The sequence below is a fragment of the Typopeltis vanoorti genome, chromosome 15, assembly GCF_054136105.1.
Source record: "Typopeltis vanoorti isolate ZY-2024b chromosome 15, IOZ_Tvanoo_1.0, whole genome shotgun sequence".
NCBI lineage: Eukaryota > Metazoa > Arthropoda > Arachnida > Uropygi > Thelyphonidae > Typopeltis > Typopeltis vanoorti.
This window is the reverse complement of record NC_143563.1, coordinates 63,769,277-63,786,437: the sequence shown is the minus strand read 5'-3', so window position 1 is coordinate 63,786,437 and position 17,161 is coordinate 63,769,277. Positions and strand designations below refer to the sequence as shown.

Below are 17,161 nucleotides of genomic sequence, written 5' to 3'. Positions count from 1 at the left end.
AGTAATAAAAAAAAAGTTACCAAGCAAAAGAGAGTGACATTACAATATATTTAACACAGTTGGTTAAGAAAAAAGTCTGAGACATTGGGAGGATGACAATGATCTGATATTCTGGCAATTATCACATACATCTTGTAGTGGATCATTACCTGCAAACACTTCAACTCTTCCAGGCTTGATCACTAGAGTTAAGAGAAGGTAAACCAGAAAAACCAATTTGAACTATGATCATTGACGTCTTTAAGATGACATCACTATTCAGGTAATCAGAATACAGAAAATAATGAAATGAATACAACACAGAGAAAGAAATACAGATTTAATGGTACCAACATTGTGTGTAACACATATCTTCAGGGATACAATATTGAAATTGTAATAATACACACACATGCAAAATGTGAAAATCAGACTAGAAGTCACCCTAGCCAACAGCACCTATAGAGGAGAAACCTCTATAGGGTTTTGTTGGCTAACCTTGGATATTACACAGACTGCCTAAAAATTAATGTTTCCCAAATCTTGGGGAGTTGAACCCAACCATATTTATTTATATTAGGTTTTTTTTTTTTGTTTTTTTTTTAAATCTGCCAATCCTAAAAAAGTTTTAAATTTGTATTTGCTATGGCCAAGCATAGTAGTTTTTTTCATCCATTTGATTCTGTGCAAAGTATCCAAGGCATTGTCAGCTAGACCTGACTGACCATTATTATAGCAGCTAATGTATCTCTTGTGTTCTCAAGGCAAATCTCCCAGTTTAATCTATTTGGCCACATTGCTCAGACACATTAGACTCATTCCTCCTCTTGCCTCAACAGTCAGCACCACGAAATTCAGTTCACTATAGAAAATGAAAATAATAATCTGCTTTTTCTAGATTCTCTAATCACATTTCTTACCAATGGAACGTTTTTCTTATCAGTTTACAGAAAACCTCCCCACACAGGTATATATAAACTTTTTCATCGTTCAACACTCGACAATATGGGATTATTAAAAGCATTGTCAAGAGAACCTCCACTTCTGTTCCAACCAAGCTTCCCTCAAAGCTGAACTCTTCATTATTCACCATATATTATCCAAGGTTTACAACAACAAAAAAATTTTTAAAAACAGTTGTTCGTCCTATTCCCTCACATCTCTCTCAATATACAGATTACATTGATGCTATTCTTATTTCCTATATCTAGGACAACTCAAAAATTTGCAGAGATTATATTTCTTTATTGCTTTCAAGCTTCACTTGAAGTTGGCTGTACTATCTGCTCTCCTAAGGATACACCCTCCCCCTATACCAAGTGCTGACAAGGTTGCTTGTCTTTGCAATCTATCATTATGATCAAACTAGAAAATCTGCCAACATCTGACTTAGAGAGCACAAGAAATACATCTGCCACAACCATGGTCAGTTAAGTCTAGCTGACAATGCCTTGGATACCATGCATGGAATCAAATGGGAATATGCTTTGCTGCAGCAAATACAAACTTCTTTTTTTTTAGAATTAGCAAAATATTTAAAAAACCAACCTCATCTAAATAAATACATATATAGTAACAACCATATAAATGCATGGCTGTTAAATCCTCAAGATTTGGGGAACTAATTCTTAGGCCTCCCACCAGACAGCATCCATAGAGGGGACCCTACTCATAGGACTTTAGACAGTCTAACTTCTACTTATTTTCTCCTGACCTCCATGGAGTCATAAGACTCATTGTGGGAGGTCAATACAAAGTCTATCATACCACTCCTTAAGCTCATCCACTGTCTGCAACATTCACCATCCTCTCAGTCAATGCATTCCATGCTCCTACCACTCTCCATGCAAAAAACTTACCACTTGCACCACAGTGCACTTGCCACTCCTTTTTGCAACTTCCAGGGATGGACCCTTGTCCTTGCTCTTTCCCCTCGTTCTACCACATGAAAAATCTCCTAACACAATAACCCTTCAATAGCTTAAATGTCTCAATCATATCCTCCTCTTTGTCTTCTATCATCACACTCTGCAGTCTGCATGCCCTCATAATCAACAATGCACAGTCCTGATATCATTTTTTTTATCCATCTCTACACCACCTCCAAGTTTACTTTATCCCCTTCAAATCCCAGTGGCCAGATCTGAGCACAGAAATCCAGATGTGGTTTGATCAAAGCTTTATAGAATGGGACCACCACACTTCTCTTGTAGCCATATTATAAGAATTGCAGCAATTCTCTAAAATTCTTTGTAACATGTCCTCAGAACTTGTATATCTCTATTCCCAATCACCCCAAGATCCCATGCTTCCTCCACTTCTTAGTCTAACCCCCACCAAGTGAGTAAAGTATCCCATTTGTGGATCCCAAATTTTAAAAAACCTTACATTTATTTGCATTAAACTGACATCCCCATTCATTTGTCTACCTAGCTATGGATCTCTCTCTCTCTCTTTTTTTTTTTAGTGTGGCAATTTTAATAAAGCATCCTGTTACTGGAGTCCCTTCTGATACCCTTGGCAGGTGTTCCAATGCTTCTGTTTGTCCCTTCCATTATTTAACAATAATTTCTTCTAAAATGTGGTTCCCCTGGAGGGTGAAGAAATTATGATTCAGTACTCTGCTATAGAACTAAAACCTCACTAGTGCTGTACTCCAGCAATCAGAATGGCAGTGGTTGCACACTGGGAATGAAAATTATTACTACCTAAATACATTCGCATATCCATGCCACAGTGTGATCAATCAGAGATGCTATCTACTGAAAGCTATATACAGTCAACACGATGTTAGTGTCTATGCATGCTGTGTCATTAGGGTAAAGTCATTTATCTTGCCAGAAATAATGGTAATTATAAACAAGAAATAAATAGCACAGATGGTCAACAACACTGTACTGATTTTCAATTGTGATTTACACAAGAGGCCTCGGAAATATGTCTAATTCATCTCCCCGCCAAAAATAAATAAACATATACTACTTAGCAGTGACTGAATCAAACAAATTCTTCATAAGAAAGGAATAAGGAAGTGTTCAGTGCACTAGTTAAACAGCAACTGGAGAAATAGAATTATTTCTAATTATAAAATGATGTGGTGCCTATGAAAAAACTAGCGAGAACTGAAAAATGACGAAAAGTAATTTGAGCGCGAGAAGGTGTAATTATACAGGAATGCAAATTTATAAAACAGAAAAGCAAACATCCAATAATTCAAATGATGCTGAATTCCCGATTAGGTTTCTTTTTCTAGTACTTATCTGTACACAAGGTTACAGATATTACATTTTTTGAAGTCTTGAATTTCACAAATAGCATTCTTCTTCCGAAATCACGATCGCTATTTGCGCTATCCACATTATATAAAATAATGTTTTTTTTTTACCATAATTTAAGGATCGCTTCGACTGCTTTCTTCATTTGACACTAATTAGCCACGAGCAAATATGAAAAAAAAACGATAATTTTCACCAATGTTGAAGAAGAAAATGTGCCGGCTATCTATTACCATTTATGGCTTTAACTGTACATCTTTTCTAGTAGACGATATTTTAAAAAATGGATTACATGAAGTACTTTCTCAAAAAGTTTGTGTTTGACAGAAACCTAAAATAAGTTAAAGAGAAATCAGTACATACCGAGGAAATAATATCAATGACGGAAACTTTAAATGTCCCCGCGAGATTGTCCTCAGTTGAGAGCCGTGTGCAGAGATCGCAACTTCAAAATGGAGGCAAAGACGCACTATATCGTCTATGATGGAGGTGTCACGTGGCCTTGTGACGTGTCGAATTTCGACAAGGAAGGAAATCCATCCACGTTAGTTAAAATAATGTTTACAGTAGATATCGACTAGCTTAAAATGATTATTAACCTGTTAAAGTGTTATTACGCGTTTAAAAACGCACTGTTATCATCACAACGAATCATATGTTGTATAGTTTTACCACTGAGACTGTTCTGATATGGGATTTTAGGATACATATTTCCGTTATTACACTGTTGCTTCTATCACACTTTCTTATAAGCAGCCGGATATCTAATCTTTGAAAGGGGTGTAGGAAATGGGCGAGGAGTTCAAGGAGCCTTCTAGTGCAGCCCGATCTCAATGCTTGTTTGAGAACAAATTTGGATACCATTTAAACGCCTTAGGGCGGGATGATTTTACTGATGACATTTTAGATGATGACGAATTCATCTGTTTAAAAAAATCAAGACTCATACTAATGGATGTAAATGACTATGAACAGGATTTCTGCATTTGTAGAAGATGCAGAAGTTTGTCTGGGTCTCTTTTATCTCCTGTCAGTCAGTCGTATTCGGGAAGAACTGCCAGGAGGAGTACAAGTTCCAGTAGGAAAAGAACACAGAGTGCATATGTTAATTCTCCTGAACATGACATACTTTCTAATAATGATCAACAATTTGGCTCTGGAGAGCCAGAAGTTTTTGCACCGAAAGGAACTCTAGTATCTCTACCCCAGGAAACAAGCGATGATGTACCTTTGCTTTTGGTGAGTGTAATTATTTCGTTCAGTAAGTGTTTTCCAAGAAGCAAATTAGCACGTGGCAGCGAATTATGGATTAACACCCAAAAAAGTTGATTATATACTCTGTGGGTATGTATGACTCATTAAAATAGAATGTTGTGTTTGGGTAATGTTCAACAGTGAACGTCATTTCTGACTTGGTATCACATTAGGTAATAGAATTTTCCAGTGCATTTTTGCAGCTGGTGAAGTTTATGTGAAATTAAATATATTACTCTAGAGGAACACAGAATAGGAATTTTGCAGTATCAAAATCCTTGCAATTCCTTTGACTTTCTAAAAAGGTATGAGGTGTGTATTGTATAATACTGTGTCGCCATCAGGAGTTGCAGGGTTTTGAAATTCTGCTGCAAAATAAGGAAGAAAAGAAAAATAAACAAAACAACAACAAACAAACAAACAAAAAAATAGTTAAATATCACATACACAAATTGCTCCGCCTGCAAGTCTCAAAATTACTTATCCGTAATGTGCTGGTCGTTCCACTGATATAAACATGGAACACTGATGGAACCTACATAGAATTTGAGATTGCAAGGATATACACAACTTTTAAAAAGGATATTTGCCTTGCATATGTGTTCAATTGTTATGATTTATGCTGCTACACTCTTGCATGTAACATGTCTTCAGCACATAATGTATAGATGTTTCTTAGGTGTGTGTAGAGAGGGGGGGCGGATTGGGAATTTAAATACAATTCAAATGCATTTTAGAGTGATTGGAATAGATTTTAAATTTAGATGAAATTCTATTCTTACTCAAAGAAAAATTAGTTTGAATGCTGCTTCATTCAATTTTTTCTCATTTTTGTGAAAGATAAAAATTCTTTATTATTTATTTTTTATTCTACTTTATTATATTTAAATGTCTAAACATAGTAATCAGAAGTGAGAGCAGTACTTTAAAGCCATACTTCAGGTATTCATTAAAATGTGTTAGATATACTTTATTGATTTAGAAAAAATATTAATTTCTCAGTGTTTTGCTTTCATATGAAGATCATCCTTAATGTCTGTGTGTGTGTACACGCATACACTTTTCACATATGTACAAGTAACGTGCAACGACAAGTAAGCTAATCTTATATTTTTATAGTTTTATTGTCTTTTTATTCCTGATTTTCATTCCAAATTTGTTGCAACAATTATACGATTTAGTTGAGGAATCCTGCAGGCTCATTATCTGCAATCAAGTAAAAAGCTTATATTAACATGTGCAATTTTGACTGCGGGTTTAATGCCACTTTCCTTCACACTAGTGAAGATAGTGTGCTCCCTTTTTTCTCTTTCCATGTATAACCTTCAATTCTAACTGCTGACTTACATCTTAAATATAGACACTATACCGATCTATATAATGTCCCTTTACACTATATAATTGTAGAAATTTGAAGACTCTTTCTCTTGACACATTGTCTTGTGCCTTTTCCAGATATATAAAAATTTAAATATATATCTTGTTATCTTCTTCTTCTGCAGCTTTTCCCACTTAAGTAGGGTCGCTGTTTGTGGTGAGTCTCCTCCACAACCGCCTGTCTTTGGCTGTAGCCACATCCAAGTTCTTCATCCTCAAGTCCCCCTCCTCCACCATCTCCCTCCATCTCTTCTTTGGCTGTCCGCGTTTCCTCTTCCCCTGCACATCCATCTGCATGACCTTTCTTCCCACATACTCTTCCTCCCTCCTCATCACATGACCAAACTATCTCAATCCCGCCTCCTGTATCTTTGCTCCTAAGTTCATAACTTTCACCATTCCCCTTACATAGTCATTTCTCAGACGATCCTTTCTGGTCACACCGCACATCCACCTAAGCATTCTCATCTCTGCTACCTCCATCCTGCTGATGTTATTTTTCCTCAGGGCCACAATATCCATAGCATATGTCATAGCTGGTCTCGCTACTGTCCTGTAAATTTTGCCTTTTAGATTGATGGGCACCCTCTTATCGCATAGCACTCCAGCCATCTCTCTCCAGTTCTTCCATCCTGTTTGTATCCTGCATCCCACTTCCTTCTCAGCCTCACCATCCTCTTTCATTCTTGAACCTAAATATCTAAAGTCACTGACCTTCCTGATGACATCTCCTTCCAGCTCTAGATCTGTCTCCTGGTTGCCATCCACATTGCAACACATATACTCTGTCTTACTTCTGCTTAGTCTCGTACTTCTCTCTTCCAGTACTTTCCTCCAACTTTCCATTTCAGCTGCCACTTCTTCTCTTGATTCTGCACACAGCATGATGTCATCTGCATACAACATAGTCCAAGGTGCGTCTTCTCTCACCTCCTCCATCACAATATTAAACAGGAACGGACTTAATGCTGAATCTTGATGCAAGCCAACTATCACTGGAAAACTTTCTGTCTCTCCCAGGCAGGTTTGAACTCTTGTCTTCACATTTGTGTACATCTCCTGCACCAACCTGACATATTTCTCCAGTACCTTCTTCTCTCTCAAACACTTTCAGACTTCTTGCCTTGGCACTCTATCATACGCTTTCTCCAGATCAATAAAAACCAGGTGTAGCTCCCGTTGCTTCTCTTGAAACTTTTCCATCATCTGTCGTAACCCAAAGATAGCATCTGTCGTCAATCGACCAGGCATGAAGCCAAATTGCTCCTTTGCAATCTCCACCTCCTTCCTCAGTCTTCCATCAAGAACCCTCTCTAGGATATTCATTGTATGGGACATCAACTTTATTCCTCTGTAATTCTTACAGTCTCAGGCATCTCCTTTACTCTTGTAGATTGGGACAAGAGTACTTTCCATCCATTCCTCAGGTGTATTTTCCTGTTGACAAACTTTTATGGAAAGATCCCACAGCAGGTCAATTCCCACTTCCCCTAGTGCCTTCCATGCCGCCTCCACTGGGATCCTGTCAGGGCCTACCGATTTTCCATTCTTCATCCTCTTTATGGCTTCCTTCACTTCCACTCTACTAATGTTCTGCACCATCCCCTCATTAGGCTCCCCATCTTCTCTGTGAGTCCTTGCATTTTCTTCATTCAAAAGCCCTGCAAAGTATATTCTCCATCTGTTTCTTATATCCATGTCCCTTCCTTAATACCCTTCCTCCAGAGTCTTTTATCTGCCTCACATGTACGATGTCCTTTGATGCCTTGTTTCTACATTTTGCCAATCGATAAAGTTTTCTCTGTCCTTCCTTTGTTTCTAATTGATCATATAGGTCTTGATATGCCATGGCCTTCACCTGTGCAACAACTCCTTTGGCTTCTAGCTTTTTCTCTCTGTATTCCTCTCTGTCCTCTACCACTCTGGACCTGTCCCACTTCTGCTTTGCCTTCCTCTTAGCCGTCACTGCATCTTGTACATTATCATTCCACCACCAAACCTCCTTCTGCTCTCTAATCTTTCCAGATGTTTCACCAAACACCTCAATTGCACAGCTTAGAATTACATTTGAATTATGTCTCCACCAGTCTTGTACACTTTCTAGTCCATCTGAAATCCTCTCTAATACCTTCTCCCTAAAACGGTTCCTCACATCCTCTTCTTTTAAGCAAAACCACTTAATTTTCTTCCTCCCATGGCTTCCAAAGGTTCTCATTTTTGACTTTATTTTAACATCTGCACACAGCAGCTGGTGTTGCTGCACCACCTGATCTGTTGGGATTACCTTACAATTTGTTACTGCCTTAAGATGTTTTCTTCTAGTCAAAATATAGTCAATCTGTGAACTATTACTGCCACTTCTGAATGTTATCAAATGCCCCTCCCTCTTACAGAAACAGGAATTCACAATTGCCAAATCAAACGCTACTGCAAAGTCCAAAATCCTCTCTCCTTCCTGGTTCATCATTTCCACTCCATGGTCACCATGCACCCTTTCACAGTCCTTATTCTGTCTCCCAATGTGTCCGTTCAAGTCTCCTTTGACTTGACAGACACATAGGGAGACAGAATAAGTTCCCTCATTTCTTCATCTAGCACGTTCCAGAATTCATCTTTCTCTTCTGCTACAGCCAACTTGTGGGACGTATACACATAAGACGATCAGTTGTTCTTCTCCAAGACTCAGTTTCATTCGCATGATCCTGTCGTTCCTCCTACCCACTTCCAGTACGTCGTCCTTCATTCCGCCACACACTACAATTCCGACACCATTTCTTCCCTCCAGAGTAGAACAATTTATACTCATCTCCTAGTTCCTTCGCCTTTTCCCCCTTCCACCTTGTCTCCTGCACACATAAAATGTCCAACTTCCTCATCATGTCTGCCACCTCTCTTCCCCTTCCAGTCATGCTTCCAACATTCAACGTTCCCACTCGCAACATTCTCTCCACTTTCTGGGCTCGCTTCTTTAACCGCACCCACCCTTAATGTGTTAGCCCCCGTCCACTTCTCGCAGCTGTAGGGCAATGTGACTGCGCGTCACTTAAGGGGTACACCCTAGCTCTTGTATCACTTTCTTTTAGACTCACCTGATCATAGCTAGAGCTGGCAGTGAAGTTTTACAACCGGGTGCCCTTCCTGACGTTAACCCTCGCCATTTATCTGGGCTTGGGACCGGCACCTATTGGAGCTAGCATGGCCCCCTTCGGTGGCTGCAATAGGTGAAATGACATAGCAAGATAGTAAAGAATCCCCTAGCCCTTGAATACTCTAATATCATTGGGGTAAAGAGCAAGAAGGGGAGAGGACCAGCCTGCAGATAATATAACAGATGTATATTACATGAAGTAAGGCGTGGTCCAGCATCAGGTACCTCGGGTTTGCCATGCCCGTACTCACTAAAGTGAGCCCATGAGGATAGATCTTGTTATATTCCCATGATTTAATAACTAATTGCCTTAAGGGGGAAAACTCATCTGACAACCTGTATTTGGCCAATTTCACTCAGTTCACGTCTTTCTAAAATAATGGAGAAAACCATTAACACATTTTTGGAGCTATCTTAACTCCTTTCATATAATAAAGATTGCAAGTGCTATTTCCATCATAGTTGATCAACAGAGGTGGGGACGGGAGTCTTCTTTCTTGTGTTATCCACCTTTAGGTGGTGACATGAAAAAGTTTGGGGAATCTCAATTAGTTGTTCTTAATATCGCTAAGGCATTTGATCAAATTTGGCACTAAGATGTATGATATGGCCTGGCTTTTGAATTATGCAATAAGGATGCACATTATATGAGAGGCTGCAAGGCTTATAGCAAATAAATGATGTAGGCCAGGATCAAGAGCAAGGTAATCAGTTGATATTCCTTTTAAAAACCTAGAGGTTATAATTGCAAACAAATACACTGCCACAGAACTGAAGCATATGGAATGAAAGATGACTGGGAGTAGCTGGTTCAGTGAGTCAACACAACTGTATAAAAAAAAAGGATGTTGGCCATTTGTTGCTCATGTTGTAGGTTTAGCAGAAGTGTGTGTGGGGAGGGTGGAATAATGGATGTCATTCTGTTGAGCAGCACCATGGAAATATCTGTAGAAGAAACATACTGCTGAAACTGACCATCTAAAGACAGTGACCAAAAACAGGTGGTGACAGAGGAGTCTTTAATGAATGAAACTGCTCTCATCTGAACTATATCAAAAATTTTGAGAGGTTTTATGTGCACTATCCCAAATCTTTTCTTTTTATATCAATGACCTTCTCCAGTTTTCTGCAGATCTATTACATAGTTTTGCTGATGACAGTACACTGCACTTATTTGACAAGCCTTGAAAATCACCAAAACTTCAAGATTATCAACTTTCACAATCTTGAATTCTGATCTTCAAATGATTTGTCTCATTTTGCAAATGAGACATTTTGCAAATCAATATATTGCCTTATATCATCAGCTAGAATTGTAAGTAGGTATAGGAAAAATTTTTTTATTTAAAATCGGGGTAAGCAGGGTTCCAGAAATTCCACTTAAATATACTAATCACAAAATATTTTTATTTGCCCATACTAAGAATTCTGGTAAAGGTGTGTGTGTACACCCATTTCAATTTCAGCAACAAAGGAAACATCATCTTTAATATAATTTCAAACCACAAATTCAGATTAGGTGCAACAATTTGTAAGATCTGGCATGTGTGTTTAAATTTTCCACTTGTCCCCCCCCCCCCCCCAGCATGGTACATACTACTTCTGTTACAAATGCCTGCTGACCAATCCAGTCTTCTGGCAATTCATTTCATTCTGTACTCTATCAAAGTACACTGTAGCTGAGTTTTGGAGAGAAATAATGCGATTTTTATCTGCTCATTTCATATAATGGGTGACTTTCTTTTCATTTGAAATATCTCTAGAGGCATTTAGAAGAAGACACTTTTGGAGTCTTTGGTTTTCTTAATTAAGTTTTGTTTAACGACATTGGCAATAACTGACACAAATTCTTTAAATTTCATGTCATTTTGGTAGTACTGTTTAAAATAGCCAAATTCAAATTTTGTGAATAATTTGACTACTGAGCCTTTGAAGTTTTTGAAAGTTTTTAAATTGGTTTATTAAATTTAGCTTTATAATAGGCTGCATTAAGAAGGCACTTAAAGTGTTCGAACATTTTAGAATCTATCTTTTCTCTGGAAGGTGGTTTCTGGTCATGTCTGTATCACAGCTTTTTATAAAAATTGAATTCCTCATGAACCCTAAATGTCTCCATTTTGAAAGAACCTCAAAAATCTTGTAGCAGTCTGAAGTTTCTCTCAGCAGTCCCAGGATATTGTTTATACATTAAATTCCTTAAGCCATTTGTCTTTGATCACATTATTAATATCATATTAATAATATGATCTGGTTCATAACTTGTCTTTGCAAGATAACAATGTTGCTTAAATAATAATATTAAAAAGCTTTTACTTTGTGTAAAAGGCTCACATAAATAATTATGCTAAGCTAATTCACATGAACATGAGCTTACACTAATACTATTTTACAATTGCATACCTGCTTTAGGGTTGAAGAATAAGAATATAAATTTGTCTTATTTGTATTATATTTAGCAGTGAAGCAAATGAAAATTGGTCTTGTTAAATTATTATTTAAAATTTTTTTTTTTAATAGTATTTCTGATTTTTTTTTTATAGCAATGGTAATTATGGCAAGTTATGCAAAATAAAATTTGTTTTTAAGAATGCACAGTGGTGAGCTGTAAGGGCCTTTGTTAAATTTTTCTCAAATTTGCGAGTACGTTGTTCTTCTTGCTTACTTTTTTATTTAAAAAAAAAAAAGGAAAAAATAAATAATTTTTTGAAATATATTAAGCGAAAAACTCATACGGTAACCTAACAAAGTGATTTTATTAAATAAAATATTATAGTTACTGTTGCTACCATTTTACAAATAAGAATTCACTTTTGGTAATCTCATATAAATAAATAGGACTATAAAATAATGCCCCTTGATTGGTATCATTGATTATCACTAGAATTAAAACAAAAGATGAATATAATGTACTTCAATATTATTGTGTTTAGATAATATTTATTTATTATTTATAGATTGTTTGTCATAAAAACTTCTATCGCAAACAAAAGAAATTTATTTTGATTAAAGAAAATGGGACTATTTCATATGTGCGATTATAAAAGATTTTATTCTTATTATTTTTTGATTGTTAAAAAATGTTTTTCTTATGTAAGATAAATTAACACAGATGATTGTGTGCAAATATTTCATGTTTAGATCATGAAATATTTGTTTAAAAATGATAGCCTTTACAGGTTGATTGTCCCCTCATACTTTTTGATTGGCATTTGTACACAAGCTGTATTAATGAACGTTTTTGTGAAATACGGCTTTTTTTTTGCTCGACGATGCGAGCCCTTTGTTAAAATTTCCATAGCCCACCACTTAGAATGCATGAGTATTTAGAAATTAATCTGTAGATGTGTAGAGTAGGCTTAAATTTATAACAGAGGATAAGCGATCAATAGAGCCACCTGTTTTCATAGATTGGAATTACTACAACTCTCAGAAACAGCAGCAAGCCATATCTTCATGCAAATTCTTGGTAGAGAAAAATAGTCCAAGAAGAAATTAAATTATTAATTACATAAGATGCAGTCTCATCATTGAAAATAAACTTTGTAAATTATATTTACTAAAGGTCACTCTTGATCAAATAACTTGATAATGAATGAGATATTTTAAAATGAAAAGAAAATGTATAAATTATATGAAGAAAACAAAGCAATATATTTTGAGCATTCAGAACGATACTGAAAATTTACTCACCACTTACTTCTGGAACCCTGGGGGTAAGATAACTTATAATGAATAAGAGCAGAAACAACTGTTTCTGCTTTTATTCATTATACTGATTTTGTTATGAAGGAAAGTGTCATTAAACCTAATATCAAGATCAGAAATATTCAACTTACCATTTACTTTATGCAGGTGATGTAATACTCTTGCATAAATCGATTACAAGACTTTTTTAAGTAAATTTTGGTATGAAAATTGGCAACAAGGAAACAAAAACTTTGAAAATAGGTAGGAACGTGGACAACATCGCATACATTCTGAAGATAGAACCTACAGAACAATTGAAGCATTTCAACTAACTCTTATGCATGAAAGGTTGTAAGCTTTAGTACATTGGTTACATTGTGGGTGAATTAAGGAGTTCTTATATTTTTAATTTTATTTATTTATTTTTACATAATCTGGAAAAAATCCTCCCCTGGAGACTAAACATGGAATTTTCAAGCCATTAAAGGCCTCCAATAATTAAGACAGTAGTCACCCACCTCAAGATTCAAACCTGCAGCTGGTTAGTTTGAGAGCAAGTATGCCTGACCAGCCAGGCCTGCAAAATGATTATGTTAAATTAAATATGAAATAACAGAATATGCAAAGTTAGTATGATGGGCAGTTGTTTAATAAATTTATATGGAATAAGTGAGTGCCTCCATAGTGCAATTGGAAGAACGACAGTACATTGCACCCTTTGATTGGAAAAGGCCTAAGTTTGATTCTCGTTGTGATAGGAGGAATCTTTATATGAACTTTTTCAATCGAAGGTGAGTTAGCCGATCTCATATGGAGGTAGCAGGGTATTTTCTCCCAGAAACTCTGGTTTTTCATCCCGCATACATACAAATCGGCCCTTCAGAACACACGCAATTTAAAGACAAAATATACTAGTTGTGGTGGTGGGTGGTAGATGATGTTGATGTAGATGACTGGTATTAGAAGTTTGGTGTAATGGTGGAGATGGAGACTTGTATAGTGGATATCCTCCCTCTATGAGGCTTCGAACTCCTTGGAGGTGTCAATAATAATAATAATGTGAGAAATTGTCCAAAACATTAAATTTTCTTCACGTGGGGGGGGGGGGTGAATAAGTAAATATTTATTTAAAGTCATGTATTTCAGCCTGAACATTAGACTATCATCAGTGGCAACATTAGTTAATTACTAGGTAGAATGTGAACAATGGATTGATTTGAAACAGAGCCATGTGATGTTATACATACAATGCAAAGGTATAACTGAGGAAACATTATTAGTTATTAATTAACTGTATTAAAAAAAAACTTAAATAAATGTATGATTTGAATAAGACTCTCCTTTATCTTTGAGAGGCAGTCATTCCAATTTAAGTTTGGATGGTGAAATAAGACTTCATTACTTTCTTTAAATAAACATTCAAATTTATAGCAACATTGATGAAGCAAGCTTGTTTCAGATCATAGGATATTATGGTCTTTATCTATTCTATGCTGTGCCAAGCCAGATTTCTTATTGCTCTCATAAGATTAATTGTGTGTTCTCTTTTCCACTGATTATCAAGTTTGTCCTAAGTAAGAACAATGACAGTCACAAGGAACTTAGTAGATGCCAGGAAGAGCCAGAGGGGGACATTTTTCTTTGGAAGTCCAAAGATATCATTGTGGTTTCCATCTTTGGAAGATGGAAACAATAATGATGATTTGTTGATTGGAAGAAAAGTAGTCACTAAATTGTATTTCTTAAGAATTCTAAAAATTGATTCTGAGATGCTAGAAATATATGAGATAGGGATTCGATATATTGTTTCCTTGTTATTTGAGTTAGGATTGTGGTCCTTTGAGTTTCATATGTTGTTTGATGTTTAATCTTGCTGCAATTGTTGAGGCATAGAACATATAGTGTGAGCATGTTATATTAAAGTTTTGATAATTCCAGTCTTCTTTGAGAGATGGTGAGGGAATTGATATTGAATGGAGCGTCCAGTGAAAGTAGGCATTCAATAAATGGAAGTAATTAGTTCACCTGATGATGAGCAGAGGAATAGAATATCTGAGAAGGATAATTTGTCTTTTTCTGTTTCTATAATAAATTTAATTTGTGGTATAGATTGTTTATATTAGATTTAAAATTTAAAAAAAAAGTAGGTAATATTTCTTCATTATAGGGCCCAGATCATAAAAACGTTTATACAACCAGTGGTGTAGCTAGAGCTTTTGCCACCCCTCTCAGTACACACAAAAAATACTACATAAAGTCAAAACGATGTATACAGAAATAAATTAAAACACTATGTTTATTTTTGAAGTAAAACTTTAATTTCAACATTCTAAAATGTTATTTTTCTTGCTTTTCTGTTAGCAAAATCGTTGATGACATTGGCGAAGTCTATTAGTAATATAGGTAATTCTTAATCAATTTTAATTTACAAAAATTCCTCTTACAGCTAGTAACACTTACAGCAGTTATGAGGGAAAATTCACAGTAGTATTACAATATTTGGAAATGAGTTCTCGAGACTGTATTTTAGAATTAAATGCAAAAGTTCAAAAAGTGCTGCCTGGGACAGACCGCCCCCCCCCCCCCCCAGCTACACCTCTGTATGCAACAAATCCAAAATGAAGGCGCAATGTTTAAGATTAGTTATGAGATTAGGAGAACAGAATGTCTTCTAAATGTGCTGGATATAAGTTTACGATATTGGCAGAGAGAGTGGACTTCCCTTGCATTTGTTTAAAATACAGTTAATAACTAATGTTTTCTCAGTTATGCCTTTGCATTGTTGATATAACATCACGTGGCTCACTGTTTCAAATCAATCCATTGTTTCACGTTCTATCTTATAATTAACTAACATTGCCGCTGATGATGGCCTGTAATATTCAGGCTGAAATGCATGACTGTAAATAAATATTATTTACTTATTTTCCTGTGCTTTTGTGTGAACTGAAGAAACATGGCATAAGTCACTTAAAGAACAAAACACTAAATTCATAGTTTGCAGTGCTTAATTTGTGAATCTGAAAGCTTGATTAGAAATAAAACATTGATCAAAGAGTGAACAGATGGTATTAATGTCAGAATCATATTAAAATTTATTATGTATTACTCCCATAATATCCTGTATGATCCCATGTATATATCAGGAGTTTATATTAAAAAGAGTTTGTTTTTTTGGGTGTATTCCAAGTGTATTATTTTATAGTAAACTGAAATGCTCAAGGAAAAAATGATCATGCTGTTCACGTCTAAGTCCTGAAAAAAAAGGAAAAGGTAAACAGTTGTTTGATTCTTTCTCTTATATAAATCTAATCCTAAGATGGTGGCTATTAACCTTGTGAAGAAAGTGATCAAACTCTGGATTGGAATAATAATTAACTCTGAATGCATCATCTTTATAACAAAAAGGTTAAGGTATAATAGACATCTTTTATAAATGCCCCCATTATAATAATTAGTCAAAGTGGAAGAGATCAGTAAGTCCAATGATAGATATCAGAGAGTAGTTTATTCACGAGTAGAGTCCAAAAGACGGCCTGTGACTAGTGGTGTGCCGCAGGGTTCTGTTCTTGGACCACTGCTGTTTAATTTGTTCATTAACGATATAGGGAAGGATCTAAGAGGAACAGTTCATTTGTTTGCTGATGATGCAAAGTTGGGTAGGGCAATAGTGAATGCAGAAGATGTCAAAATCTTGCAGGATAGATTGGAGGTCTGGGCTAAGGAGAATGGATGTCAATTTAATGTGACAAAATGTAAGGTTATGCATTTTGGGGTGAAAAGATTAGCAGCAGTATATCACATTGGTGGAACTGTACTCCAGGAGATTGATGAGGCCAGAGACTTGGGAGTGTTAGTGAATAGGGAGATATGAAGTTTAGGGGGCACATTGCAAAAGTGGCTAAATCAGCTCATCAAATCACTTGGTTGTTGAAGAATACTTTGATGAGCAGAGATAAGCAAGTTATTGTTCCTCCGTACTGAGCCTTAATAAGACCTCATCTTGACTGCTGTGCCCAGATTTGGTCACCTAGGTTTCTTCTTGATGGGGAGGAGGTTGAGAGGATCCAGAGGCGAGTGACCAAGATGATAGCAGGTCTATGGAATGAACCTTATGAGAACAGGTTGAAGATTTGTGGGTTGCAGAAATTGGTTGATAGCAGGAGATATGATTGAGACATTCAAATTGCTGAAGGGTTTCCATAAGATTAATTCAGAGGATATTTTTGAGATCAGGACTGGTGGTGGGAGGACTAGGGGACATCTATGGAAGCTGGGCAAGCGTGTGGTTAGTAAGGGTGTTAGAGCTGGGTTCTTTACTTTTAGAGTGGTAAATGAGTGGAATAAGCTGCCAGAGTCTGTTGTGGGTGTTATGACAGTGAATGAGTAAAGCAAGGTATGATAGATACTGTGAGAATGTCGGATAGTTGTGTGGACATGT

General features: G+C 36.2%; 2 protein-coding genes across 3 annotated transcripts in view; one reads left to right on the top strand and one right to left on the bottom strand.

Annotated features, from left to right (window-relative positions):
- The window catches only part of LOC150098821 (zinc transporter ZIP10-like), a 208,440-nt gene extending 204,531 nt beyond the window's left edge, over nucleotides 1-3,909 (bottom strand). The window contains exon 1 of one of the 2 annotated variants that reach the window (XM_090405729.1): nucleotides 3,618-3,909. The gene's annotated coding sequence lies outside the window, so the exon portion shown is untranslated. The remainder of the gene's footprint in view (nucleotides 1-3,617) is intronic. The other variant, XM_090405727.1, reaches the window with a different exon arrangement.
- A 98-nt stretch (nucleotides 3,910-4,007) lies between these two features.
- LOC150098819 (proton-coupled zinc antiporter SLC30A2-like) overlaps nucleotides 4,008-17,161 on the top strand; it is a 104,184-nt gene continuing 91,030 nt past the window's right edge. Inside the window, exon 1 of the mRNA XM_090404916.1 lies at nucleotides 4,008-4,493. Coding sequence (XP_090261042.1) covers nucleotides 4,044-4,493 — 450 coding nt within the window. The 5' untranslated portion in view covers nucleotides 4,008-4,043. The remainder of the gene's footprint in view (nucleotides 4,494-17,161) is intronic.